Consider the following 27,244-nt stretch of genomic DNA (forward strand, 5'->3'; position numbering starts at 1 on the left):
TAGCTTATGCTACATGTACTCAATTTTAAAATAAGTCCTCAATTGTATCGTTAATTGAATCTTTAACTCCTACTTTGACTCTAGTGATAGGTAATCGTTTCAAACCTTAAAAAAATATTTAGGATCTCAAAAATGTACATAAAACATGTGTTTATCAATAGAAATTAGCACTGAGTTAGTCTTATCTAGAAATTTGTTTATTAAAAAACTTGATAGACCATTTGGATAACAAGAAATTTTTTCATGGGACTCCAAGATTTGGAAACTCATCCCATATGTTACGTTTAACATTTCCTAAAACATAACACGATCGAATACACCATAGAAAATTCGATAAAACATACTTTTGTTGGATAGTATAATAAAACCCATTAGTTTTACGAGAAAAACCAGACCATCTAAGCGCACAAAACAATGAAAGAACTAAATAAAACTGATACTTTAGGCAATCGAGTTGTTCAATAAAGCAAGAATAACGAATAAAAGAATTTTAATTTAGTTACACTTTACAAGGATAAAATATAAACATGTATTACGATGAATGTACAAGACAGACGGGATTCAACAAACACAACTGCCGACGCTGAGACATTGGTAGGTGGAGGAGTTATCGAGAAGGGAGGTCTCTGAGGGTCTGGGTCTGGAGGACTCTTGTATCAAGGTTTTGTTCCTGTACACCGCGCCTCCCCTGTCCTCGGACGGTGACTGGAGGTTCCTGTACCCAGTCCCGCCCCTGTCGTCTGTCGGAGACTGCAGGGTCCTCCTGTGCTGGGTGTCGAGGGTGTCGGTGGTGAAGCTCTGTAGCATCTGCAGGTGGCTGGTGCCGGAGCCTTGGTCAGGGTACTGCTGGTGGCTCAGGCGTCTTCCTCCCTGGCCATTCTCCGTTGTCCCCAGGTACTGCTGCAGGTGGGCGTAGCCCCCAGATGCTCCGTAGAGAGTGAACATGTCGGTATAGGTCCTCTCCTGTCCCGAGTCTGCCCCCTTGGACCGGTTGGATTGTGAGTATTCCCCGTAAGCCATGTTGAACAGCGCCTCCGGATCACACACAAACTTGTACACGTATCGTTCCCCTGGAACAAACTGTAAGGTTAGATGCACTGTATGTACGGAACATCGTTTTACGACAAACAAATACCGTAATTGAGACAATTCAGTTATTTTAAAAGTTATAATGCTTACTCAAACTACTTGAAAATAAATTATTTTCATACGTTTTAGTATTCACTCTGTGCACGACAGACATAAAATTTAATATTATGTGTTTACAATATTATTGTTACAACTGTCCCTACTATTGTATTGTTTTCTGATTTAAACTAGACTATTGTGTAACACCGAGTTTTAAAACTTTAACTACAACGAATGATGGTACTTATCACACTCACTATTTGCATTTAATCTACATTACAAAATATATATAATGTGGTATAATTCATCAAAACTCTTATTACTTGTGGTGATCTCACGTTTTCATGGCGTGACACTCTGATTAGGTTGGTACTAATAATTGTCATCAGAATAGTGTTATAATAGACCTACTTCCCAAATAACCAACTAGCTTTTAGCATTTAAGCGTTTGTTTGCGAAAATTCCTATTTCTTATCGAAGAGTTTATATATTGCACTAGGGAACCCAAAAACATAACGTTGAAGTAAACTTTGTGCTTAAATTAGAGCATCTGTAGTAACATTCTTATAGTTATTATACAACTTGTTAAAAATTGATTTTTAATACCTCTAATTGCGAAGTGAAGGTTTACATACAGTTCTGCTCTCATTTTTTTTAAACTGATTACTTCTTATAAATGCTAAACGCTTCAATTCCAGTGAATATATCTAAAATATGTTGCATCAAAGTTTTGCAACATGGAGAACTGAAGAAATTGTTGCCTCACTGATAATCTCTGTGAAGTAAATCCAAGTTGGGTCATTTTATTATGCCTCTTTAAGATTTATGACTTATTTAGTTTTTCACATTAATCGTAATGAGATGATATAGTTTTATGTCACTAATAAAACTTCAACTCACCTGCTACCTTCTGCATGATGCCCTTCTCGTAGTAGTACCTCAACGACCTGCTCAATTTATCGTAGTTCATTGCTGGCCGGTTCTTTTGAACACCCCATCTTCTGGCAACCTGTGAAAGATAATTTGGTAAGATTACGTTCTCTAACCATACATATTAACCTTAAAATAGATTCAAAAGAGCTATAAAATACAATGAGGGTATGTTTAAAATTTAAAAAAAATTAGCTTCAGAAAGCAATTGTCAAATATATACTTTAATTTGATAAAACATAGGGAGGATTTAAGTTATGAAATCAAAAAATAGAGTGGGAGAAACCTATTTCTCGATACTATTTAGGGAATATTATATTGGTCCTTATTATAATTTTTAACACGGGAAAAGACAATACAATATTACAATATAATCTTGGGCGTCAGGGAAGTAAACTCTTTGACCACAAACAATCCTTCATGTTTGAAACCTCTATACTACTAAGCAAATACAAAATCATCATTCACGTGCTATTAGTATTAACCCCACTTAAGCATTATGTTTAATATTCTAAAAATAACCACTAAATGCAATACCTCTTCAGGTTCTACTAATTTAAACTCCATGCCTCGGCCGGTCCAGACAATACAGGAGGCGTTGTTGGGGTCGTCTAGTAGCGCCACCAGGAACTGCCAAAGCTGTAGAGAACCTCGCTGTTGTCTATGACTGATGATAGGGTCAGACCATCCACTACAGTCCCGCTTGTACTCTGGCAATATACACACACATGACTTGTGAACAACTATGTTCAATACAGCAGTTACATGTGTGGTCATCTAGTAGCGCCACCAGGAACTACCAAAGCTGTAGAGAACCTCGCTGTTGTCTATGACTGATGATAGGGTCAGACCATCCACTACAGTCCCGCTTGTACTCTGGCAACATACACATGACTTGTGAACAACTATGTTCAATGCAGCAGTTACATGTGTGGTCGTCTAGTAGCACCACCAGGAACTACCAAAGCTGTAGAGAACCTCGCTGTTGTCTATGACTGATGATAGGGTCAGACCATCCACTACAGTCCCGCTTGTACTCTGGCAATATACACACACATGACTTGTGAACAACTATGTTCAATACAGCAGTTACATGTATGGTCTTCTAGTAGCGCCACCAGGAACTGCCAAAGCTGTAGAGAACCTCGCTGTTGTCTATGACTGATGATAGGGTCAGACCATCCACTACAGTCCCGCTTGTACTCTGGCAATATACACACACATGACTTGTGAACAACTATGTTCAATACAGCAGTTACATGTATGGTCGTCTAGTAGCACCACCAGGAACTACCAAAGCTGTAGAGAACCTCGCTGTTGTCTATGACTGATGATAGGGTCAGACCATCCACTACAGTCCCGCTTGTACTCTGGCAACATACACATGACTTGTGAACAACTATGTTCAATACAGCAGTTACATGTGTGGTCATCTAGTAGCGCCACCAAGAACTGCCAAAGCTGTAGAGAACCTCGCTGTTGTCTATGACTGATGATAGGGTCAGACCATCCACTACAGTCCCGCTTGTACTCTGGCAACATACACATGACTTGTGAACAACTATGTTCAATTCAGCAGTTACATGTGTGGTCATCTAGTAGCGCCACCAGGAACTGCCAAAGCTGTAGTGAACCTCGCTGTTGTCTATGACTGATGATAGGGTCAGACCATCCACTACAGTCCCGCTTGTACTCTGGCAACATACACATGACTTGTGAACATCTATGTTCAATACAGCAGTTACATGTATGGTCGTCTAGTAGCGCCACCAGGAACTGCCAAAGCTGTAGAGAACCTCGCTGTTGTCTATGACTGATGATAGGGTCAGACCATCCACTACAGTCCCGCTTGTACTCTGGCAACATACACATGACTTGTGAACATCTATGTTCAATACAGCAGTTACATGTGTGGTCATCTAGTAGCGCCACCCGGAACTGCTAAAGCTGTAGAGAACCTCGCTGTTGTCTATGACTGATGATAGGGTCAGACCATCCACTACAGTCCCGCTTGTACTCTGGCAACATACTCATGACTTGTGAACAACTATGTTCAATACAGCAGTTACATGTGTGGTCATCTAGTAGCGCCACCCGGAACTGCTAAAGCTGTAGAGAACCTCGCTTGATAGGGTCAGACCATCCACTACAGTCCCGCTTGTACTCTGGCAACATACACATTTTGTAATTCTGTAGTATTTCCTACAATTAAAACATCTGTAAAGATCCATGCTTTAGTTAGACTGATAAAAGAATCAGTTTGCATTAGATTTCTTGTAAAATTAGTACAAACAAATATTGCTTCGTAATTGAAACCACTTATTGTATGGTAAACGCAGTATCAAAGAATGAGCGCAATTCGCACTATTCTATAGCGTTTGTAATATATAAGATTTAAGATCCTAGAATTTCCTAAGAGGTTACTTTACACTTTTCTTTTCATGAAAAAGGCTGTTTAAGTTTTTTTTAGTGTGCAATAACGAAAACATTTACCTTCAAATCCCGGTTTCTCTCTTGGCGGTTGTGCACAGAGACTGGAAGTTGAATGTTGGTAACCTAAACATACGATCGATCAGTTAATATTAGTACCCAGTAAATCAATAATTTTATAGTCATTTAAGAAGTGAGTGAAAAGATGTATATGTGTATTGTTGTCCTTTGAGGAAACACGTCTTTTGAACACTTGCAACGTTTAACGTTTCAACCATCTTAATGGCTATTTTAATTGAAATAAAATAAACTTCTATATTAGTCATAAACAATTAAAGCTTGGTTTCAAAACCACCATTAATGGTCCGTAGCAATTACTGTAGAGAAATGCCAGACGGTTTGTATTTTCGTGAGCCCTTTTATTCCAAGAGAAAAAAATAAATTTTATTTCTAACAAATCATTTTTATAGCTATTATCAGTATCGGAATGTAATCGTTGTTTAAAGAATATCTCATAAATATAAACATAATTTTCTTCAGTTACCCATTTTTAGCTTTTTTCAGTTAAAACAATGTTTATAAATTTAAGCATGAAAGAGTGCTCGAACTGAGAGCGTAAAAAATGGACAAGATTTTTGACCAAAATGGCAGGTAGGGATCGATGGAAAAAGGGGAAAGAAGAACTCTAATTCAGACAAACCCGCAAATAAAAAATTAAAGCTTCATACGAGATAAAAATCCAAACGTGAGAGAGGGAATGGAGCAAAAAAATGCACTTTTACTAAATGTGGACTTTCTGCTTTTCCCTGGGGAAACATACAAAATACAGGGTCCTCTGAAAAACAGTGGCCAGATTACGAATATCGTGCACTTAGACCGGCGGGCGTCCTCATCAAACATGCAAGCCTACCCTTCCCCATCGCCAGACCGAGGCAACTCTGCAAGGTTTATTTAAATAATTTCTTTGTCTGCTGGTAAATTCACAAATTATTATTTCATTATAAATGTGACTCATCTTCCTTGGAGCTCTGCGAACATCTCACTGGTAAAATTATTTAATGTTTCCCATTAGATACACAGTATACAACAGTATTTAATCCAGAATAAACTGACCGAGTGTCAAGTTGAGTAACCAGTATGGAAACAAAATAAATAACAAATACACTAGTATAGACTGTACTCTAACCATTGCAATAGTGAGATAGCATCTGCCAAGTATTTACTAAGCTATATACTACATACAATAACGAAACTGACAAGAATATTAATGTTAAAACGTGTGCTAATTAATACACCTTATTATGAATTTTATTAAGAGGCCACAGAACAATGTAGCTCCAGTTAGCTGTTGATTGTGTGATCAATAAAAAGTTTTTCTAATCACATTAATGATTCCTCCGTTGGAGGAACACCTGAATTTGTTAAATTAAAAATTTATACAAACAATCAACTTTGATATATCTCATTTTTTTAGATCTTTATCGGACTAATAAATTACCAATTTTACTGAAATACTGAAAAGAAATATACGTTTTCCTACAGTTACCTAACAATGTACATGTTCTCTCACTGATTTGAGAAAGCAAAGTGGCCAATTCGCTCATCAGTGAGACAATGTTAACATTGTCTCACTCTAATTACTTTGTCTCACTCCAGATTTGCAACGTGAAGGCACGAAATAGTGAGCGCGTAACATACAGTCAACGTCGTATGCGCGCGAAATACGTTGGCAGCACTGGCTGTAAATCAGCTGGTCAGCTGTTGTACTGTTGTATTTGTCACTTCACATTAAATTTGATATTAAAAGTTCACTTCTGTGCAAAAATAGGTTATGTTTCTTCACAAATTATGGTAACAAATTATGGTTTTATGGTAACTGTAGGAAAAGTATGTATCGAGTTAAAAGTACAATCGCCTCACTCGAGAAACAATTCCTCACTCGCCTACGGCTCGTGAGTAAGGATTTCTCTCGAGTGAGTCAATTGCTCACTTTTCTCACTAGTTGCACAAATAACTATTGCAGGCTATCTGGTATTTAATATTTTACCTTAAACACAAAATACACTTCTACAGACTACTGTTTTACAGGGAATAGTATGTTCCCTCCTGTTTAAGGAAATGTGTTGTCCATAACATAACATAACATTTATATATTGTTGGAATAATAACCTTTATGAACATTCAAGATATTTTACACTTATTAAACTACCTTATATGAAATTTGGGCTGAGATTGTAATAATAATACTAGTGGCAACAAAGAATATGGAATAATACAAATTTGTTGATATACGTTTGTTTATGCATAAATATATTTGATGGGGACGGTTTTTTTTTACTTAAAATGGTGAATTATATCATTACGCATATTAAACATAAATGGCATATGAAATATTAATTATACTTCTTGTTTCAGAGCAAATGATGAATATACTATTTGCAAATAGCCTACATGGTTAAAACAATGATAAACTAAACTATTAAGATCAAGACCTTTATGGACAATAATGTATCAATTCGTTTACTACAATATATAACCTATTTCGATCAATCAGAACAAGAAGATTTAAATATGACATTACATCATATAGACAATAAACTCATACTTTATAATTGAAGAATTTTATAGAAGAGACAACAATGTGAGTAACATTTAAACACAATTTTATTCATAGAATCGAGCACCTCCTCTTGAAAACTAGTCAATTCCCAGCTAAAAGCCTTTCATGGACAACTTAAAGTTCCAAAAGTTGTTGGAGTGTGTTTTATCTGTGGTTAAACTCTAAGTTAAACCACAGATAAAACCTCAAAGTATCAAGTACTGTATCAGCTGATGCAGACGCTGCTATCTCATTGGTCAGTAGATACGTCAGTGTGGGTATATAAGGCTCAGCTGACTGTCACTGTATCAGATATTTCCTTCAACGAAACATCAGACTACTATTATCATGGGCAAGGAGAGGACTAACGTCAACATGACCGTCGTCGGCTACTACTAGACTCTCACATCAGGTAATTATTTTACATTAACTTTTAAAAACGTATGATTTTTTCGTGAATATTTTTTATTTCATTGCCTTTCGTTACAGTTTATTTTAATTTGACTACGACTTTCAAAGGTTTAAATCAAGAGTCTGTGCCATTAATATTAGTTAACTTTTTTATTTCATGTTTTAATTCAAAGCAGATTTGAAGGTCGGCACTATAGCCACTTGGCTACCCAGACAATTTGTTTTAAACGATTTTTCATGCTGCAGTAACAAGCTTTACTCGATTTCTTTAGTTTTACTCTATCTCTATTTTCACATTAACTAAGGTTGTAAAGTCAGTCATATTTCCAGGATTTTGTGTCTTATAATTATTGGGACATAAGAACAAATATATTTCGTACGTACAGCTGTTCTAGCTTTAATTTCGCTAAAATTCCTATTTTCAAGAGTGGCGGTAAAATATTAGTACTGTCTAAAGTAAAAAATAAACTTCATCCATTCCTAGGACATTTTATTTAATACATTTAATTAGTATACGATATTTAGTTTTTGAACCAATTTTTTCTGGTGAACTATAAATTTAATAATAAAGTCTAAAACAAAATTATTATTGCTAAGTTTTATTAGTAAATACAGTAGGCTATAATTATTGTAGTGTGGGTGAATATGTTATGCAATATTCATTCATATTACATGTGAACTATCATGGTTTTCAAAAAGAATAATTAATTTCCAGAATTTTTGGTTTTAAAACACTTTTACGTCGTCAAGATATTATTTTAGTTCAGCCTGTAAATATTAATCCAACAGTTTTATACGAGAAAGTAAGTAATTCCATGCACTAATTTTAATCGACAAAATATGAAAGTATGAGTGACTCAATAGGTAACCACAAATTTGAAGGAAGTAAACTGAAAACAAAATTTTATGTAAATTTTTATTTTTTACTAAGACAATTATTTAACTGTGTCTAATGTATTACCAGCACATGCTAATTTGAAGGACTAGAAAAACTATAAATGTGAAATATCTACAAATGCTAATATTACAGTCTAGTTAAATTTAAAAAAAATTAACAGTAACCACAGAGAAGTAAGTTAACTTTATTAAGATGAATTTAAACAAGCTGGTTAAATTTCAAATGTGTTCCAGATGATGGAGAGCTAGTACAACACGGACACGTCTCGGCTTCTGTACACGGACACGACTTGGACACGGACAACACGATGCTACGAGAATAACCCCAGGATTACCCTACAACTGATTGGCTTTCCACCTTAAAACAAAATAAAATAACTATTTTTCCTTAAACTTTATGTTTTCTTGATTCTTCCCACTATTTATTATGCTTAGAAATTAATTCCATAGCGTCAACCCTACCATTGACTTTAAAATTATATATTAGTAAATTATTTGCCAAAGTCCTTTGCTGGCAAAAGTATGGTTAATTGGTCGACTTTTAAGATCAATTTGTTAATTACTAATGAGGAACTCTTACGACGTATAAGACTAATACTTTAATACTTTTAATATTTTTCAATGAAATGGCGACCATACAAAGTAGGTATTTTAAGCCATGTGAGTGTAGGATGAGTGGCGCGATCTTGTAGTCTTGTTAGTGACTAAGGTCGACTTATTCCTTAGACACAGCTTTAAATTTATAGTCCATACAGCTAATGGCAACTAAGGGACCTACAGTTTATAGTGGAATCCGAACCACATTTTTGCCTTGGTATATACGAATTGGTCTAATTTTCTAATTTTCTGGTTTAATTTTTTTGGATAGTACTGCAGATAATCGTAGTACTCACTCGTGCGGACGTTAATCCGCACCAGGGAGTATCGCATCCACAGTGCATGCCTAAAAATATCTACAATTCGTAACCTCCTAGTAGCTGGATTACAGGACGACGCCACCCGTCCCAGTTAGAAAGTTAAAGGTTAATGTTAGAAAGTGTCTTAAAATTATTTCTTAAAATTATTATTTCTCGCGACAGTTTATCTAGTTGGACACTCACTTGTATAAATATTGCAACTATATGCAGTGTTACTCTGAGTTGTAAGCTGATTTATTATACTTATGTATTAGTTGAAACAAGTTTAACAACACGACAGAATTGTAACAGATGTTTATAAACATGTAGCCTACATTCATCGAGATCGATGCCTACATTATAGTGGGATTAAAAAATGCATTTAACACATATGATTTCATAATTGGTTTTTATTTATCATGTTGGCAGGCCAGACTAACTTGGTAAATTTGGACAATATTTGCCTAAAACATATTATTACCATTGTTATTTTCAAACGAACCTTGCTTCTCCAATATTGGATGTTGCGGTATCTCATTACAGTTTATCAAAACGTTTATAAATGTTATATGCCAAATATAAGCTAATAATTGATCAGTTAAAACAGTTTTCACTCGCAGCTTTGGTCATTTGTACACTAACAATTATTTGTACACTTGACCCTTGGGTTCAACATAATGAATTAAATATACCTAATATTAAAATTATTGAATAGTTGATCACAAACCACAATTTTTACATCAACTATCAGAATCTAGTTCCAACTTTTGCTAATGTATGTTGTGTACTCGGTTCAAGTTTAACAGTATAATTAATTGCAAAAGCATACACATTTTTTACTTTCTCCCCTTATGCAGAAAGTATTTTTTTCGTCACAGTTTTTGACATCACGTCCTATGGTCCAATTTTGATTAAATTTGGTATGTGGATGTAAACCCATGGTATATTTAGGAGCTTTTTGAAATTTAAATTTTTGATTTTTGATACTGATTTCTCTTACCCATAAAATTTTGGAAAGATTTGATTTTTATAAAACACCTCGAATGATTTTGAAAAAAATTTGGATGATAAATTGTAGAACCCCAAATATGTAAAAATTACGCCTCGAAAGTGTATGTAGGGGCTTTTCTTTATCTACCCATAAAACTTTATAGTTTCTCCCAATATTTACCCATTGTAAGGGGCTGTTGACAATCTAGGAAGAAATTATGTTTCAGTTGACTGATAACATTTATTTAATTTAAATTTACTGTTTAGATGTCCTCAAAAATTACTGTTTGATTTTAAAGTCAGCGTAATAACATTTTTTCAACTTTAGCATTTTAAAATACGTTTAACTCTGTCGATTAAAGCGTAAAATGCGAGCAGAGTGTGGTTAACATAATTCAGTCTCAGGTGAACCACTTAATGAATAATAATAGCTGACAACAAACAGTAATTAATCTCAATCTCTGCCTCTGTTTTGCTTTCGTCTCTAAAAGCCGATGTTATTGTATTTTTAATTAACGCACGTTGCTAATCCTAATTGACAAGAGAAGGAGGGTGCGCTAGGGGATGGCGGGGGGGGGGAGGTAAGGCCTTCGGTAAATAATGCAGCGAAAGCTTTTAACTGAGCTCCTGTTTTTGTACATACCTCTACCTCTCCACCTGGCAGATTCTGCTGATACATAATGCACTTCTGCTTTTACTTGACTCTAACATGTTGTCCCGTTGTAAAGCATGGGAAATAAATAAATAAGAGGTGTGCATTATCAAGGAACAGATTTGACCAATTCACTCTATTTTAAATTATAAATATTAAAAAATATCTTAGATTATAATTTTTCTAGCAATCCATCTTATGGCTCTAGTCACAAATGTAAATCTTGGAATTACTTTTTTGAATAATCCGTGCCTTTTGGCCATTTTTCTACCTTTAGTTAATTTTTAAATTGTTACTACTATGATAGTTTTATTCATCTCCTGGTCTGATTAGAGCGCAGAACGGTTATTCACCTTTCCGCTATCGTTTCAGTCACCCGACTTCGATCAATGTTTTTTTATATACATACTTTAAAGTAATTTCTCAGATTGTATAATTATATTTAAGCCACGTAGATTCAAATATAGACACAATATAAAATCAAACCTACGAAAAATTTTTCTTAAATGTTAGGGGAGGGGTATTTTTAATATGACAAAACGGTCAAATATAGGCATAGAAGAGATTCGGCAATGGTGGTCACATTGGAAAAATGTATCAATATCACAGTGAATAATCTTTAAGTATTGTGATTCATTAAAGTTGACCAATTACGTCCAAACAAAATGAAAGAGTTATAACAACGAAAGAACAGCTAAATAATGTCAAAAACGTGTTGTAAATAAAGGTTTGACTGTTGGCAGAAGGAGATGGTATTGGACATATTCAAAATATACTGATTGCACAGTGAATCTTCAGTTAATTTTAATCGTGTATTTATTTCAACTGGTCGTCTAAACACAAAACACGAGAAATAACTGCAATTTAACCACAAAACAGTTTCTAAAAATGTGTAGTAAATAAAAGTTTGACTGTTGGCAGAAGGGGAGGGTGTGGCTGTTAATTAGTGTAAGTGTGGTGAGTTTCTTTGACGTCAAACAGAACTCCCCTACAACAAACAAACAAACAATAACAATAGTGTCACCCACGACGACAATGGCTTTGTCTAGAACACCTTACGATCGCTGATCGCTCCCCCACAAGTGAGGTTAGGTGACCACTGACTCACTAACTGCACTTCTGTGGTGATAGCATGCTGCTAAGTACAGGTAAGCTACTCGTTAGTTTTAAGTTAGGATTATTTTGTAAATTGAAACGACGAATCCGCTTCGCCATCCATTTTCTCTCCAAAGAGTTGGAAAACTAACAACGTCAAAATGTGCTCTGCAGAAAATTCGGTTCAAAATATCAAACAGCCTTATTTTAGGAGAATGAGATTATGATTTTGTAAGAAAGCGAATAAATTACTTACAAAGCATTATGAGTTTTTAATTTAAGAATGCGTATAAATAGTATGTGTAGTAAAGTGCTACCTAAAAAGCCTACCTGTTTTGTATACTAATCGAAACTTCAATACATATAGCCTACTGTGAAGCAACTCCTGTCATAATGTGAAAGAAAGCGTATACAATTCCAATACACATTTTATACGTGATTAGTGTTAACTATTCAATGTGTGGAAAAGGTGGCGTACTGAATTTTAACTTCTCATCTCCTGCTGAAAATAATCCTAGCAAGAAAGTCAATTTTAAATCTCAAGCAAAGCAAGGATTAAATTAAGAAGGCTGGCAGAGAGGGGAATGCCAATGTGGCAACATTCAATATCGCCCCGTTCTTATTGAAAATTAAGAAAATATTTGTAAACCTATGCGGGGGTGGGGGAGGTGCCGCGGGGCTGCATATACATGGGCGGCACGTCGCGGCGCGAGGAAGCAGGGTAATGTGATCAGCCGGTGATCGGCATATCTTGTCTGGCTCAACGTTCAGCGCTCAGCGTTCAACTAAATCTAGTATAAAGCTATGAACAAACTAAAGAAACTAACTGGGGTTCATTTAAATTTTCGTGGAAATAATTTCCAGAATCTAAACTCGCTATTTGTAATTAGGAGATGACCTTTTTGCATTTAAGTGTAATGATAACAAGAGGTCATCGCGCAAACCAATCAATTATAGGCCTATTTCCACACTTAGAAAAAGCTATACTCTAAGTTTCTTTGTTACTTCTATTTTGCTAGACGAAAATAAAACAAAGAGTTTGTAAGTTAGTTTCAGGGAGCTCACGCGTAATGTGAGGCCTTACGTAACAAAAGTTACGTGTACTTTAGGTCACCAAAAAGACGTAGTTAATAAATTCGGAAGGTACAGAATCCCATTATGGATTAAATTACACCAATCGTATGCAAAATGTTATAGTCTATGGTGGATGTTTACATACCCTTTCAAACAGCCTACTCCTCCATTATTATTCTATATCCATTTTCTAAGTAATTTAATGAACAAATGATTGTCAGATTTTATAATACACCTCAAGGTTAATTACTTCTATTTTTATGCTGTAAATAATAACACAAAATATATAAGTTTTATATCGTTTGGTGGACTAAACGCTTGACGTATTTAATAGACTTAATTCTACTCACAACTAGTAGTTTTGACAGTTAAAATTTATTACCTTAAATTTACAGAAATGTATCACGGTATTAATTTGTCACAATGTATTATATTTCTGAATCCCTCCTCTAACCTTCTGCAACTCTTATAACTTGTAATAACGTCATGTATTTTGTATTTATTTAAATTTGTCTGAAACTGAAATTTGGTAAGTATTGCGGTAATATCAAGTTGGTACCGCACAAACAAAATAAATCGCGACTCGATGTGGCTACACACACAAAAACTTGAGTGTATAAAACACATACGTTTATACAGGGTGTTTTTTTAAAAACTTGCATCTTTATTTATGTAAAAACCGCAATAGATAGAAATATGCAGTTTTCGGGAATCATCTATTGACGTAGGGGGACCAATTGTTTTGAATTCAACGTTACATTCACATTCCCCCCCTTCCCCCCAGCCCCCAACTTAATTTTTTTTAAATAGCAAGGTACCCCTTGTGACATATCAAATAAAAGAGCATGAAAAAAGAAAATGTTTGATGAAAAAAAAATTAAAAATCGGTTCATAAATTTGTGAGATATTCCCCCCTCACCCCCCCGGAACTTAATTTTTTTTTATAGCAAAGTACCCCTTGTGACATATCAAATGAAAGAGCATGAAAAAAGAAAAATTTTGGTGAAATTTGTTTTTCATTTGATATGTCACAAGGGCGGGTACCTTGCTATTAAAAAACAAGTTATGGGTAGGGGAAAAGGGGGGTGATTATCTCACGAATTCATGAGCCGATTTTAAATTTTTTTTCACCAAAAATTTTTTTTTTCATGCTCTTTCATTTGATATGTCTCAAGGGGTACTTTGCTATTAAAAAAAAATTAAGTTCCGGGGGGGTGAGGGGGGAATATCTCACAAATTTATGAACCGATTTTCAATTTTTTTTCATCAAACATTTTCTTTTTTTATGCTCTTTTATTTAATATGTCACAAGGGGTACCTTGCTATTTAAAAAAAATAAGTTGGGGGCAGGGGGGGAAAGGGGGGGAATGTGAATGTAACGTTGAATTCAAAACAATTGGTCCCCCTACGTCAATAGATGATTCCCGCAAACTTCATATTTCTATCTATTGCGGTTTTTACATAAATAAAGATGCAAGTTTTTAAAAAAACACCCTGTATACACATACATGGACTCTGCAAGTTAACATTTTAATACCGTCAAACTGTTTGACTATTATCGGTTGTAAAGCGGTGTAGTTGCGGGGCGACGGGTCAAAGCAATTCTCAATCGTTGATTACCCACTAAATAATTGATAGTGGCCAGCTAAAAACCAATCACTAGGAAAAAGCTGTGAATAAATAAAACGGTCAAATTAAAATATGATTGAAGCTGTGAACGGCCAAATGAGATGTAGGCGGCGCGCATGCGCTTTGAATAATGTAGCCGCAATAATAATGTGGCGCGGGCTGGAAGCGCGGATCAGCGCGTTTTCATTACAATTTCAATGTTTTCGTCGGTGCCCATCCCCGGCTAATCCCCCCTCGGCTTCCACTCGTTCTACATAATCACATTTCGGCTTCAATCAATTATACGCCTTAATTATCAACTTCTACACGATTTAATACCATGTTATTATTACAACAGTCATTTACATTAATGATAAGCTGTTTATGGCACGATGGCTTGATGTACATTGGCATTGCCGTAATTTTTTATGAATGATTAATTGTTTGTTTACTTAGTTACAGATGAATCTGTACAACTAATTGCTAAACCTCCCTTTTTATGTTATTAATTTTCAGTAACATAAAAATACTTCTTTAGTATGAGAGATCTACGTAAACGTTAACTGAGATTTAAAAATATATCAATTCAATTACATAAATTAATGAAAATCTAAAAACAAAATTGATATCAATCATCTAATTATTTTGGTTTTGACAAATCACTGTAAATTATTATCAGTATTATACCATAATATTGACAACGTTGTACAATTTAGGGTACTCCAGTTTAATTTTAGCAATTGATTTACAAAAATGTATATTTTATCAGCTAATTTGTGATCATTGTGTGTATATTTACAACTTCGATAAATACACTAACATGCCTACTATAATTCAAGTTTTCTATTCGGTAACACTCACCAAGAATTACTATATATTTTTTCCGTAGAGGAAATAAGAGAGGAGTATTCCCTTATTTTATGTTCACAAAGAAATACAATCAATTGAGGTACAGTATTTTTGAGTCTAGATCTTTTTATTTAAACTAAAAACCTCTTTTTTGAACTTCAGCAGGTTTGTTATTCAACTCATGCAATAAAAACTAAATGTACAGATTTTAATGATACATACAACTTAGCCAATAAGCTACTAAAAACGGATATAATGGTTCATAAAAACTACACAAAAGACCTCAAAAAATATGTTTAATTCATTAAAGGTAGTGACAGTAATATAAAAATGAATGATAAATTGATTGAATTTTCGCATACCTTCTTCAATGGTTCAATACATTTAAAATTGGAAGATTCGTAGGATAATACTACAGGATTAATATGAAAATTACAGCGTAATTAATTGTTATTTGACTCTATGTTATTGTTATGAAAATAAAAAAAATGAAAGTACTACATTGAAATCCGTCAAGATACTGAATTAAAATGTGGTTTGAAGCCTTTTATTTGACAAGTTAGATGTAGGCTTAAATGAAAATAGTGCTTTATTCAAAAAACTATTATGAGTTCCAAAAATAGCTTTTAGATTTTTCTAAATAGTGTTAAGTTAAAGAATTTCCACATAGTTCCAACGCTATAAACAAAATACCCACGAACTATTTTGACTTTTCTGGGCTTTTCTGGCTGGGTAAAGAGAAAGTTGATAGTTTCCTTAGACTAAGCTATACTATAAAGTTGTGAAGATATACAATTTCCATTAATTACCTATATCATTCTTGGATGTCTATTTTACAAGTAATAGAATTATTATACTATTATACATGATTTTGGACCTTTTTGAGGTTTTAAACGTCCCTTTTTTTAAGTAAAAAGGTTCAATTAAATTAAAATCATATTTACTCTGGTTTTATTTTGTAGGAGTATTTATTTGATAATAGTGCAAACTATTGAATAACTTTATAAAATACCTATACCTATACTTATAAATTGAGCAAAAATGTTTGAAAAATATCGTTTCGCTAAGTACACCTATACTCATGCAGTGCTTTAATAAGTATGCACTAAATACATTTTTTATTGCAACTTACACAGTTATATCTAATAACATAAATCAATAATGTAGGCATTTGATCTTTTAACGAAATTTTCCAAATAATATATTTTTTGAGTTGAGCACACGCTAGGACACTGTAGGACAAAGGTTAACGATATCAGCTGATGCATACGCAGCGCTCTGATTGGCCAGTGGAGACGCCAGTGTGGGTATATAAGGCTCAGCTGATTGTCACTGTATCAGATATTTCCTTCAACGAAACATCAGACTACTATTATCATGGGCAAGGAGAGGACCAACGTCAACATGGCCGTCGTCGGCTACTACTAGACTCTCTCATCAGGTAAATTTTATTTTAGACAATGCTCATAACGGTCTATAAATCAATTGTTTCAATTTAAAAGTATATATAACCTTTCCCTAAGTATCGTTCTAAATTACATAAAATGCGTTTTTAAATATTAATAATAACCTTAAGTTTTTAATTTTTCGATCATAAAATGGAAATATTAATTTACTACAATGATTGTTTAAGTTTATAGAATATTCTTATAAATCATTTCAATTTCATCATCTTTTTAACAGTGATATACAAATGTATAAAATAATGAATTGATTACATTTGCTTTAGTATTCATACGACAATAACTTTTTTTAGGCATCATTAAAGTTATAGTGCTGAAATTAAGGTCCTGGATCAACTACTTTCAAATAAACTTAAAAAAATTTTGGGTTTAAGTAACTTCTTGATTATTTTAAACAACTACTATTAGGTCTAAAATATTTGCAATAAGAGGTATTTTGACTGTTTATAAATGTTATAAATGTTTATAAACGCTAGTTATAGCCCGGAACTGTTTTACACTTTACTTCAGGCTAGTCCTAGTGGGTTGCGATATTATCACATGGATAACATCCATTGGTGATTGGCGGGATTTAAACCCGGGACCTCAGGCACCGAAGCCCTGCGTTCTACCACCAAACCAGTTCGCTCCCTCATTTATTATATTTGTTCAAAATCAAATTACAAAGCTTCAAAACACTACGATTATAATAGCTTCTTGTGATATACAAATATATGGGTTTAAATTGTTGTATGTAGCTGTATGCAAAAATATTAATTTCAAATATGTTTCCAATCCATTCTTTTACTGGTGTCAAAATAATAATTTGTCAATATGTTGATTATAATGCGAAAAAAAAATTTAAATGGTAATTTAACATTTCATAACGAAGTAATATCAGTAATAAGAAGTAATATCAGAAGTCATATCAAACTACTCTTCATAATAACACTTATTTAATTTGTGTCGTTTGATTAGAAACCAAAGTGTCCGAAAAGGAAACGTAAAGGTTTTGCTGTCTTCCACTGTTCCGCTGTTACATGGTTAACTAATACAATTTTAATATTTGAACTTTTATCGTTATATGCCTGTTTAAGTATTATGTGTATCCTGTTTAACACTGCTCTTTTTTAAGCGCGATCGATTTTAGTAAGTAGCATATTAACACATTGTGATTAGGTAAGTTCGATTGTTCCTCCTGTTACACCAACACACATTAGAGTGTGATGCGGATGTAGAATAAATTTAACAATTAGCTTGGTAAAAAAGATTTGTATATAGCGTTTCATGTAAATATCTCTGACAGAGGGATAATTCCCCATGAATGTGAGACTGTTTTCTTGGTGGACCAAAAGCATAAGGTAGTCGGTAGTCCACCGACTATCGACTATGTTGATGGCATAAAAATTACTATTGGTGATAAGCTGACCACAGACACCTTTTTTGTTAACATAATGTATATAACCCAACCAAAATGTTGTGACAACAATTTAACATTAATAATTATAAACGTATATTTTCAGATGATGGAGGGCTAGTACAACACGGACACGTCTCGGCTTCTGTACACGGACACGACTTGGACACGGACAACACGATGCTACGAGAATAACCTCCGGACTACCCTACAACTGATTGGCATTTTCTACCATAATTAATAAAAACAAAATTTTACAGTATTATATTGTTTTTAATTTTACAAATATTCTTAGTTACCTTTTTGCCAATGTTTGATAACAAATGTTTTGTGTCAATACTCAATGGGATACAACTTCAGTGTTATTTATAACTTTAGACATCTACGTAATAGCACTTTCTGCTGGATTGGTACTTTTATGAAATCATTGTTGTCATAAAAGGTGCATGACAAGATTTACCGATCCGTTTTTTGTCACAATTGTCACCGCTGAAGCAATGGAAGCGCTACATTAAATTATGAAATTTTATACATTAAATTTTATGAGGTAGAAATATATATTTGTTACTCCCAAAGACAAACGTTTGGGCTCACTGTGGGTTTGGGCCATGTCATCTGTCTGAGGAGTTAAGTTTAGATTGCCAGTGCATTTAAAATATTTACAAAAGTTTTACAGCAGTTCTTTTAGTTCAAATATAAATGCTGTTCAAAAATGTAATAAAGAGCCTAGGCATGGTTACCAGTTTTAAATTCTAAGAATTAATTTAATTAAATATACATTTATGAATTCATATAAGCTATGTGCAAGTATTCTACAGAACAAACAACCATAATCTAGGAGAGCTAGCGTGGTTTATCCTATGTTGATCATACAAACATACAGGTGTGGTATTGTTGCTTAGACTGCCCCAATCTAGAATCATCAGTTGGGAAATAAGGGATGCAGTTATTGTGGAGGGGGGCGGAAGTAGTGACTCACTGATGATTGATGACTCTCGTACACCTCCATTCTTCATCAGCTAGCTGTTGTTGTGTTGCTCGTACTCGTACTGTTGTTGTTGACGCTAATGTAATGCGACTCGGTCGATCGTTGATGCTTCATTCAATTGGTAATCGTTCCCGACCCGTGGACGAGTCATGTCCAAAATGTTGTATGGTTATACCAAGAGCTAAATGCTTTGTAGTGTTACGTTTTATACGTTTTATAAGATGAGAAAATAGTTGCAATTGCCATTGATTGATATCAACATGTTATTGCTCATGTAGTTAGTATCCCGCAGTTCCATTAATGTTGAACATAAATTATTAAATAGTATAATGTGAGCTTTGAAATGATTCTACTCTGTTATGAAATTACATTAGCATAAATTAGTGGAAATATAAAACTACATACCATCGTAACAGGAAGTGGTCGAGGTAAGAACATCCGAAGGTTCCTTCTTGACAGACACTGGTGGGTATTGATCTACACTCCTGAAATATTATTAATCAGATTAGACACAGAGAGGTCTCTGTTGATTACAATTTTTATTGTAGTGTTATAGTACAGTAGTAAAATTAGGATAATTATTAATTTTGCCATATTCCTGACAACTTTAGGAAGTTTGCTGTATTTGGTGTATACTGTAGTATACAATGTGTTAAGTGAGTTTTACTTTAATTACTATGAGATTTCCATTTACAATAATAAATATAGGGGCTAAAGTACACGTGTAGCTTATGCACACCATTATTACAGGATAGTATTTAAGGACAATCACCGTTCTAATGTAAACCTTTCATGTTTAACACTTGAATAGGTTTTTATTTAATACACATTTGGTTTCCTGAAAGGTGGTACAATTCCAACCTGTACATAAGTACTTTATTGTCGGCAGGGGGGGGGGTCCAATTCAGGGCTGTACATCTCCTGCCTATTTTTAATATTCGCCAATCACTTTCCTACATAAAATAAATTTGATCGCGTTATAATTCAAGTGTATGGACAGGAATCGTACCTATCTGTGACGTCAAAATGACATCGATGATCAGCAGCCGGTACAATTATGTCAACCCGGGTACCGTATGCTTGGTTGTTAACTTATAGTGTACTAGCTACAGAGCCCGTTGTGGTTAAATACAACGGTCTCTAGTAAAATAGTGGTTGTGAAATCCATACATCACTTTACTCACTAATATTAATGGTACAGATTAAGCACATAACATTAGATCGCATACTTAACATAAGGAACTCACTTTAAACACAAATGCAAATTCTTAACAACAACATTTAATCAAAGAAAAATCAATTAAATAACAGTTTAACAATAAGCTGTTAAATTATTAACACATGTTTCGTATGTTTAGATTATACATACCGGTAAACCAATTATTGCCATCTATAAAAAATTATTGGTTTTCTTCTCTGAGTCGGGTTAAAGGTCTTCTACCCGACCAATTTTCATCATTTTGGCCTTAAACTAAAGGTATGGAAGCACCACAAATTTGCCATCATTAATCGGCAATCATTTTGACGTATATTTCGAGTTATGCACAAAATGCGTCCCTGTACATTTCTTATGGGAGTTAATTCAGTTTTTTCAAGTTTTTTTTCGAGTTTGTTTGGCGCTTCTACCAGCCTGATTTTCATTATTTTGGTCTTAAAAAATTAAGCTATGCAAGCATATATTTGTCATCAAGCATCATTATTAATTTATCTAATGTACTACTCAACAAAAAAAATATATATTTGATTTTTTACTTCAATTAAAGATGTATTCCAGCAGTTCTTATTACATAACCCTATATGTTTTGGTCTAAAAGCCTTTAGTTAAATACCATAGCTTTCATTTGAGCTATTGATTATTAAGATTCCAATCTTAATAATCCTACCTAAAGCACACTGCTGAATCACGAATCAACAATAATTATAATCGTTTAGATAGGTACTTATCTGCAATCTAAGATACGTAACTCAAATTTTTAAGTTATTTTACGTCTTGGTCTTAAAATACTTCAAAGGCTTTCACTTGAGATATTGATAGTTTTAATCAGTTAAGTTAAAGATATCCTGAATCGCTCAATCAGAAAACATGAATTTAATTATATCTTGGATATGGAATTTAGGTTTAGATATATTTACTCAATTCTAATTACGTTATTCTATTTGTTTTTACCTAAGAACCTTCAGTGAAATACCAGATTCAATTTTTATTATTGATTATTAAACCGGGCGTACCTAAAGCACACTGCTAAATCACGAACAACCCAATTTAAAAAAAAAGAATGGAGTTCTTTATCATCGATTTATAGTCAAACGGCCTTTCTTGCAACCTCAACAGCAACTGTCAGACTTTAACGGGTTTCACCATAGATAAAAGGATTTAATCTATGGTTTCACCTATTAAATAAAAAAAAATCAAACTTTCATAATTATTTGAAAGTCTACACGAATTAGGCTTTCCAATGACCTATTAATTAATAAAATCGGTTCAGTAGAACTGTAGATTTAATTGTACAAAATCTTTAGTTAAATATTTTCTCACCATTAAAAATTGGGAGGTTGCTTAACATTTTTGCAAATAACTTTGAAATGGTGAGGAAATCGACCAAAGTGGGAGGTAATATTCTGATAAATAATAATATTTCCTACAAAACTATTATTGGGTATTTTTGGAAAATACTTAATAAAGGCAGCCTAAAGATGGCTACAAATATAAACTTGGAAATATAAACTTAGAAAAAAAGGCATTTTAAATGTAATATTGTTTATTTTCATTGTTTTACCTCAAATATGTACTAAAATCAAACTTTCATAATTATTTGCAAATCTACACGAATTAGGCTTTCCAACGACCCATTAAGTAACAAAATCGGTCCGGTAGAAGTCTAGATTTAGTTGTACAAAGTTTAACATAAATATAACTAATTCAGTATTTTCTCACTACTATAAATTTAGAGATCACTTAGATTGTTGCCAATAACTTTTAAATGAATGGGAAATCGACCAAAGTGAATGTTATATTCTGAAAGAGAATAAAATTTACTACAATTAACTGCTATGCATTTCTTGAAAACTCTTAATAAAGACAGCCAAAAGCTGGCTACAAATAGAAACTTGAAAACAGAAACTTGAAAAACGCAGTTTTTAATGTATTTTTGTTATTTTTATTTTTTTATTACAAAATGTAAATAAAATCACACTTTCATAATTATTTGCAAATCTACATGAGTTGGGCTTTCCAATTACCCATTAATTAACAAAATCGGTCCGGTAGAAGTCTAGATTTAGTTGTACAAAGTTTAACAAAAATATCCCTAACTCAGTATTTTCTCATTACTATAAATTCGGAGGTTGCTTAGTTTTTTTCAAATAACTTTTAAATGGTGAGGAAATCGACCAAAGTGGAAGGTGATGTTCTGAAAGACAATAAAATTTCCTACAAATTGATACCATACACTTCTTGGAAACACTCAAAAAAGGCAGCCAAAAGTCTCAACCAAATAAAAAGTTTAAAAAACACCATTTTCAATGTATTTCTTATGGAAAACATGTTTTTTTGAAATATTTCACCATAAATCATGAAAAAAGCAAACTTTCATAATTATTTGCAAATCTACACGAATTAAGCTTTCCAACGACCCATTAATTAATAAAATCGGTCCAGTAGAACTCTAGATTTAGTTGTACAAAGATTTTTAAAACTGAATTATATATAGAATAGATGTTAAATGCTAATAGCCAATGTTTTTATGGATGGGTTCTGTTGTGTATTGTAAGTTTATACTGTATATTGAAATAAATAGTTAAATAAATGTAAGTTGAAAAATGAGCCTTATTTTGTCACTATAGGTTGGCCGCTTAGAAAACGACCTCCTCCAGCATTGGTTTAGCATTAGCGCGCAGGTCGTTTTCTAAGCGGCCGAACTATAGTTTATTTGCATTAATTGAATCACATTTTTGAACTAACAGATGATTAAATTACTAAATGCATAGCATTTGAAACATAGAGATACAACAGGTTCAATAATCGTATAGGTTAAATAATTCAATCTTTAATTTAATAATCACTAGTGTAACATAACGCTAGGTTAGTTCTTGAACATTAATATTTTCGAAGGTCCTTGGCCAAGATTAGGTAAATTTAATAAAATGATAGAATGGAATATGAATTAAAAAAAAAAAATTATGCAGTTGATGTAATCTTATTAAACAATAAATTGGTTTTCGGGAAAATCATGAAGGAGATTTTGTTACTCATCCTTGCCATGGCTCCCTCCAATCGGACTACACAATCAGTAAACAATCATCATGTATGGCGGTTTTAAGCTAGATAGATGAGAGAAAATGCTTAGAAAGTTTGAATAAACGTAGCAAGAGAATCTTTAGTAGAACTTCACTTTCTTTAGTGAAAAACAAAAATGCACTACCCTAGTGTCTAAAATGTATCATCACCGCGCGTTTGACCCTACACACAAATAAGCCGAATCGAATCCCCCAGTGTCCTGCTGAACAGGCCGAGTCGAGTGTCTCAATCAATTAGCATGGATCCTCGGTTGTCGTGGGGTGTCAAACAGGGGGTCCGGGGTCATCCCCTCACTCTACGCTCCCTCCAGTTACAGTCAATTATTCAAAAGCATCGTCCACAGAAGGGTAAAGCAGTCCTCGCTAAGGCGCTTACGCAAATCTTTTTGCCGAGTAATAGAGCCGACCGTTTAACTTTAGGTCTCTGGTTGTTAACCCCTTTTAAAATTTCATCGCCCTCGTGCCTGGCCTACCCCTCGCCTGCCAGCAACTCGGTCGCTGAAATTGCCTTGGTAAATTAAAATGACCTGTTGTACAGGGACGGTTGAAATACAAAATCTATGAGAAAAGTCACCATGATGTCAACCCTTATGGTTTCTATAACTAATTGTACATCCGGTTCATTTTACTATAGTATTAATAACTTATATTTACTATCCAAAAATGGCTATAGTTATAATTAATGTAGGCTACTACAATATTAGCCTGTTTACTATGTACGTAAATGGTATGTCTGAAATATTTATTTAAAATTTGTTTTAAAAATGTTATTTGAATAATAGTTATCTGAAAAAAGTTTAATTAAGGGAGCCACACTCTAATCCAATATCAACCTCCCATTTTCTCATGATTTACTTATGAATAAGACCTTCATCTGTTAGTGATATTTTAAAATTAGGTTCAAAGCTTAGCTCTGACATTATTTCAAAATATGAGAACAAAACTACTGCTGTTGAGAAACTAAATTGATTTTTCGATAACAATGTGTTCAGTTAATATATTACCTTAGACTGTTGTTTTGAGGTAGATTGAAAATACTTCTGTGAGCTAAACCCGTGTCTTCAGCGCATCGTCCTTCGGCCGGTGAAAATCTGCAACAGATTAAATGTATGCAATTCTTTGTTTGGAAATAAACCAATAATCTCGAAAGCTTTAAACTGAAGAAAAGAGAGAGGATCTTACTTAAATAAAACAAATCTGATTAACGTTTAAAATAATTAAGTTTAAAAATACGTTCAACTACTAACGATCCAGAGGCTATACATCCAAATCAAAGTAAGTAACTGACCAAAAAAGTATTTAAGTAAACATCCTAACACATAAACAGGGAATATATAAATAAATATACAATGCTAAGCGATCCAAAATTATGTATGATAGAAAGGTTTTATAAAAGCTTAATAACAACCGTAATGTTCCTTCGTCCTCCCCATGGTTTATTGGACATCATATCATATAACCAATTATAACAAATATCCTCCGGTCAATAGTTTCAATGGGACAGCTACTAACTGTTATTTCCCTGCAGTGTGAGAACTGTGCTGAGTACTGAGGAGCGGTGGTATACGTTGGTAAGTAGGACCCGAGGTGGGCACAACATTCTGGTCTAGCCTCTGACAACTACTAACTGTTGACTAGCGCTATTTACCTGCAGTGTGAGAACTGTGCTGAGTACTGAGGAGCTGTAGTATACGTTGGTAAGTAGGACCCGAGGTGGGCACAACATTCTGGTCTAGCCTCTGACAACTACTAACTGTTGACTAGTGTTATTTACCTGCAGTGTGAGAACTGTGCTGAGTACTGAGGAGCTGTGGTATACGTTGGTAAGTAGGACCCAAGGTGGGCACAACATTCTGGTCTAGCCTCTGATAAAACTACTAACTGTTGACTAGTGTTATTTACCTGCAGTGGAGAACTGTGCTGAGTACTGAGGAGCTACGGTATACGTTGTTAAGTAGGACCCAAGGTGGGCACAACATTCTGGTCTAGCCTCTGACAACTACTAACTGATGACTAGTGTTATTTACCTGCAGTGTGAGAACTGTGCTGAGTACTGAGGAGCTGTGGTATACGTTGGTAAGTAGGACCCAAGGTGGGCACAACATTCTGGTCTAGCCTCTGATAAAACTACTAACTGTTGACTAGTGTTATTTACCTGCAGTGGAGAACTGTGCTGAGTACTGAGGAGCTACGGTATACGTTGTTAAGTAGGACCCAAGGTGGGCACAACATTCTGGTCTAGCCTCTGATAAAACTACTAACTGTTGACTAGTGTTATTTACCTGCAGTGGAGAACTGTGCTGAGTACTGAGGAGCTGTGGTATACGTTGTTAAGTAGGACCCAAGGTGGGCACAACATTCTGGTCTAGCCTCTGATAAAACTACTAACTGTTGACTAGTGTTATTTACCTGCAGTGGAGAACTGTGCTGAGTACTGAGGAGCTGTGGTATACGTTGTTAAGTAGGACCCAAGGTGGGCACAACATTCTGGTCTAGCCTCTGATAAAACTACTAACTGTTGACTAGTGTTATTTACCTGCAGTGTGAGAACTGTGCTGAGTACTGAGGAGCTGTGGTATACGTTGTTAAGTAGGACCCAAGGTGGGCACAACATTCTGGTCTAGCCTCTGATAAAACTACTAACTGTTGACTAGTGTTATTTACCTGCAGTGTGAGAACTGTGCTGAGTACTGAGGAGGTTGGTATACGTTGGTAGGTAGGACCCAAGGTGGGCGCAACATTCTGGTCTACCTCTGACAACTACTAACTGTTGACTAGTGTTATTTACCTGCAGTGTGAGAACTGTGCTGGGTACTGAGGAGCTGTAGTATACGTTGGTAAGTAGGACCCAAGGTGAGCGCAACATTCTGGTCTAGCCTCTGACAACTACTAACAGTTGACTAGTGTTATTTACCTGCAGTGTGAGAACTGTGCTGAGTACTGAGGAGCTGAGGTATACGTTGGTAAGTAGGACCCAAGGTGAGCGCAACATTCTGGTCTAGCCTCTGACAACTACTAACAGTTGACTAGTGTTATTTACCTGCATTGTGAGAACTGTGCTGAGTACTGAGGAGCTGTGGTATACGTTGGTAAGTAGGACCCAAGGTGGGCGCAACATTCTGGTTTAGCCTCTGACACTGTTGACTAGTGTTATTTACCTGCAGTGTGAGAACTGTGCTGAGTACTGAGGAGCTGCGGTATACGTTGGTAAGTAGGACCCAAGGTGGGTGCAACATTCTGGTCCAGCCTCTGACTTGATGGGACAACTACTAACTGTTGACTAGTGCTATTTACCTGCAGTGTGAGAACTGTGCTGAGTACTGAGGAGCTGTGGTATACGTTGGTAAGTAGGACCCGAGGTAGGCGCAACATTCTGGTCTAGCCTCTGACTTGATGGGACAACTATTAACTGTTGACTAGTGCTATTTACCTGCAGTGTGAGAACTGTGCTGAGTACTGAGGAGCTGTGGTATACGTTGGTAAGTAGGACCCGAGGTAGGCGCAACATTCTGGTCTAGCCTCTGACAACTACTAACTGTTGA

The 27,244-nt window shown here is 34.6% G+C and overlaps 1 protein-coding gene and 2 long non-coding RNA genes across 3 annotated transcripts; 2 read left to right on the forward strand and 1 right to left on the reverse strand.

Moving 5' to 3' along the window:
- Nucleotides 1–561: 561 nt before the first annotated feature.
- On the reverse strand, nt 562–3,606 carry LOC129001490 (ETS homologous factor-like). Its single transcript, XM_054428805.1, has 5 exons — nt 3,369–3,606; nt 3,152–3,262; nt 2,596–2,801; nt 2,029–2,137; nt 562–1,070 (listed from the first exon to the last, which is right to left on the reverse strand). Exons 1-5 carry the CDS (start codon nt 3,604–3,606, stop codon nt 562–564), a joined length of 1,173 nt encoding a protein of 390 aa, XP_054284780.1.
- A 3,795-nt stretch (nt 3,607–7,401) lies between these two features.
- On the forward strand, nt 7,402–8,788 carry LOC128982988 (uncharacterized). The gene is made up of 2 exons (XR_008489768.1): nt 7,402–7,499; nt 8,630–8,788. It is a non-coding gene; the product is annotated as an uncharacterized LOC128982988 (long non-coding RNA).
- Nucleotides 8,789–16,876: 8,088 nt separating this feature from the next.
- LOC128982985 (uncharacterized) lies at nt 16,877–18,680 on the forward strand. Its single transcript, XR_008489766.1, has 2 exons — nt 16,877–17,000; nt 18,525–18,680. It is a non-coding gene; the product is annotated as an uncharacterized LOC128982985 (long non-coding RNA).
- The last annotated feature ends 8,564 nt before the right edge of the window (nt 18,681–27,244 follow it).

This window comes from Macrosteles quadrilineatus, unplaced genomic scaffold (assembly GCF_028750875.1).
Source record: "Macrosteles quadrilineatus isolate MER2022 unplaced genomic scaffold, UCM_ALF_1.0 Scaffold_1__1_contigs__length_201487025, whole genome shotgun sequence".
Lineage (NCBI taxonomy): Eukaryota > Metazoa > Arthropoda > Insecta > Hemiptera > Cicadellidae > Macrosteles > Macrosteles quadrilineatus.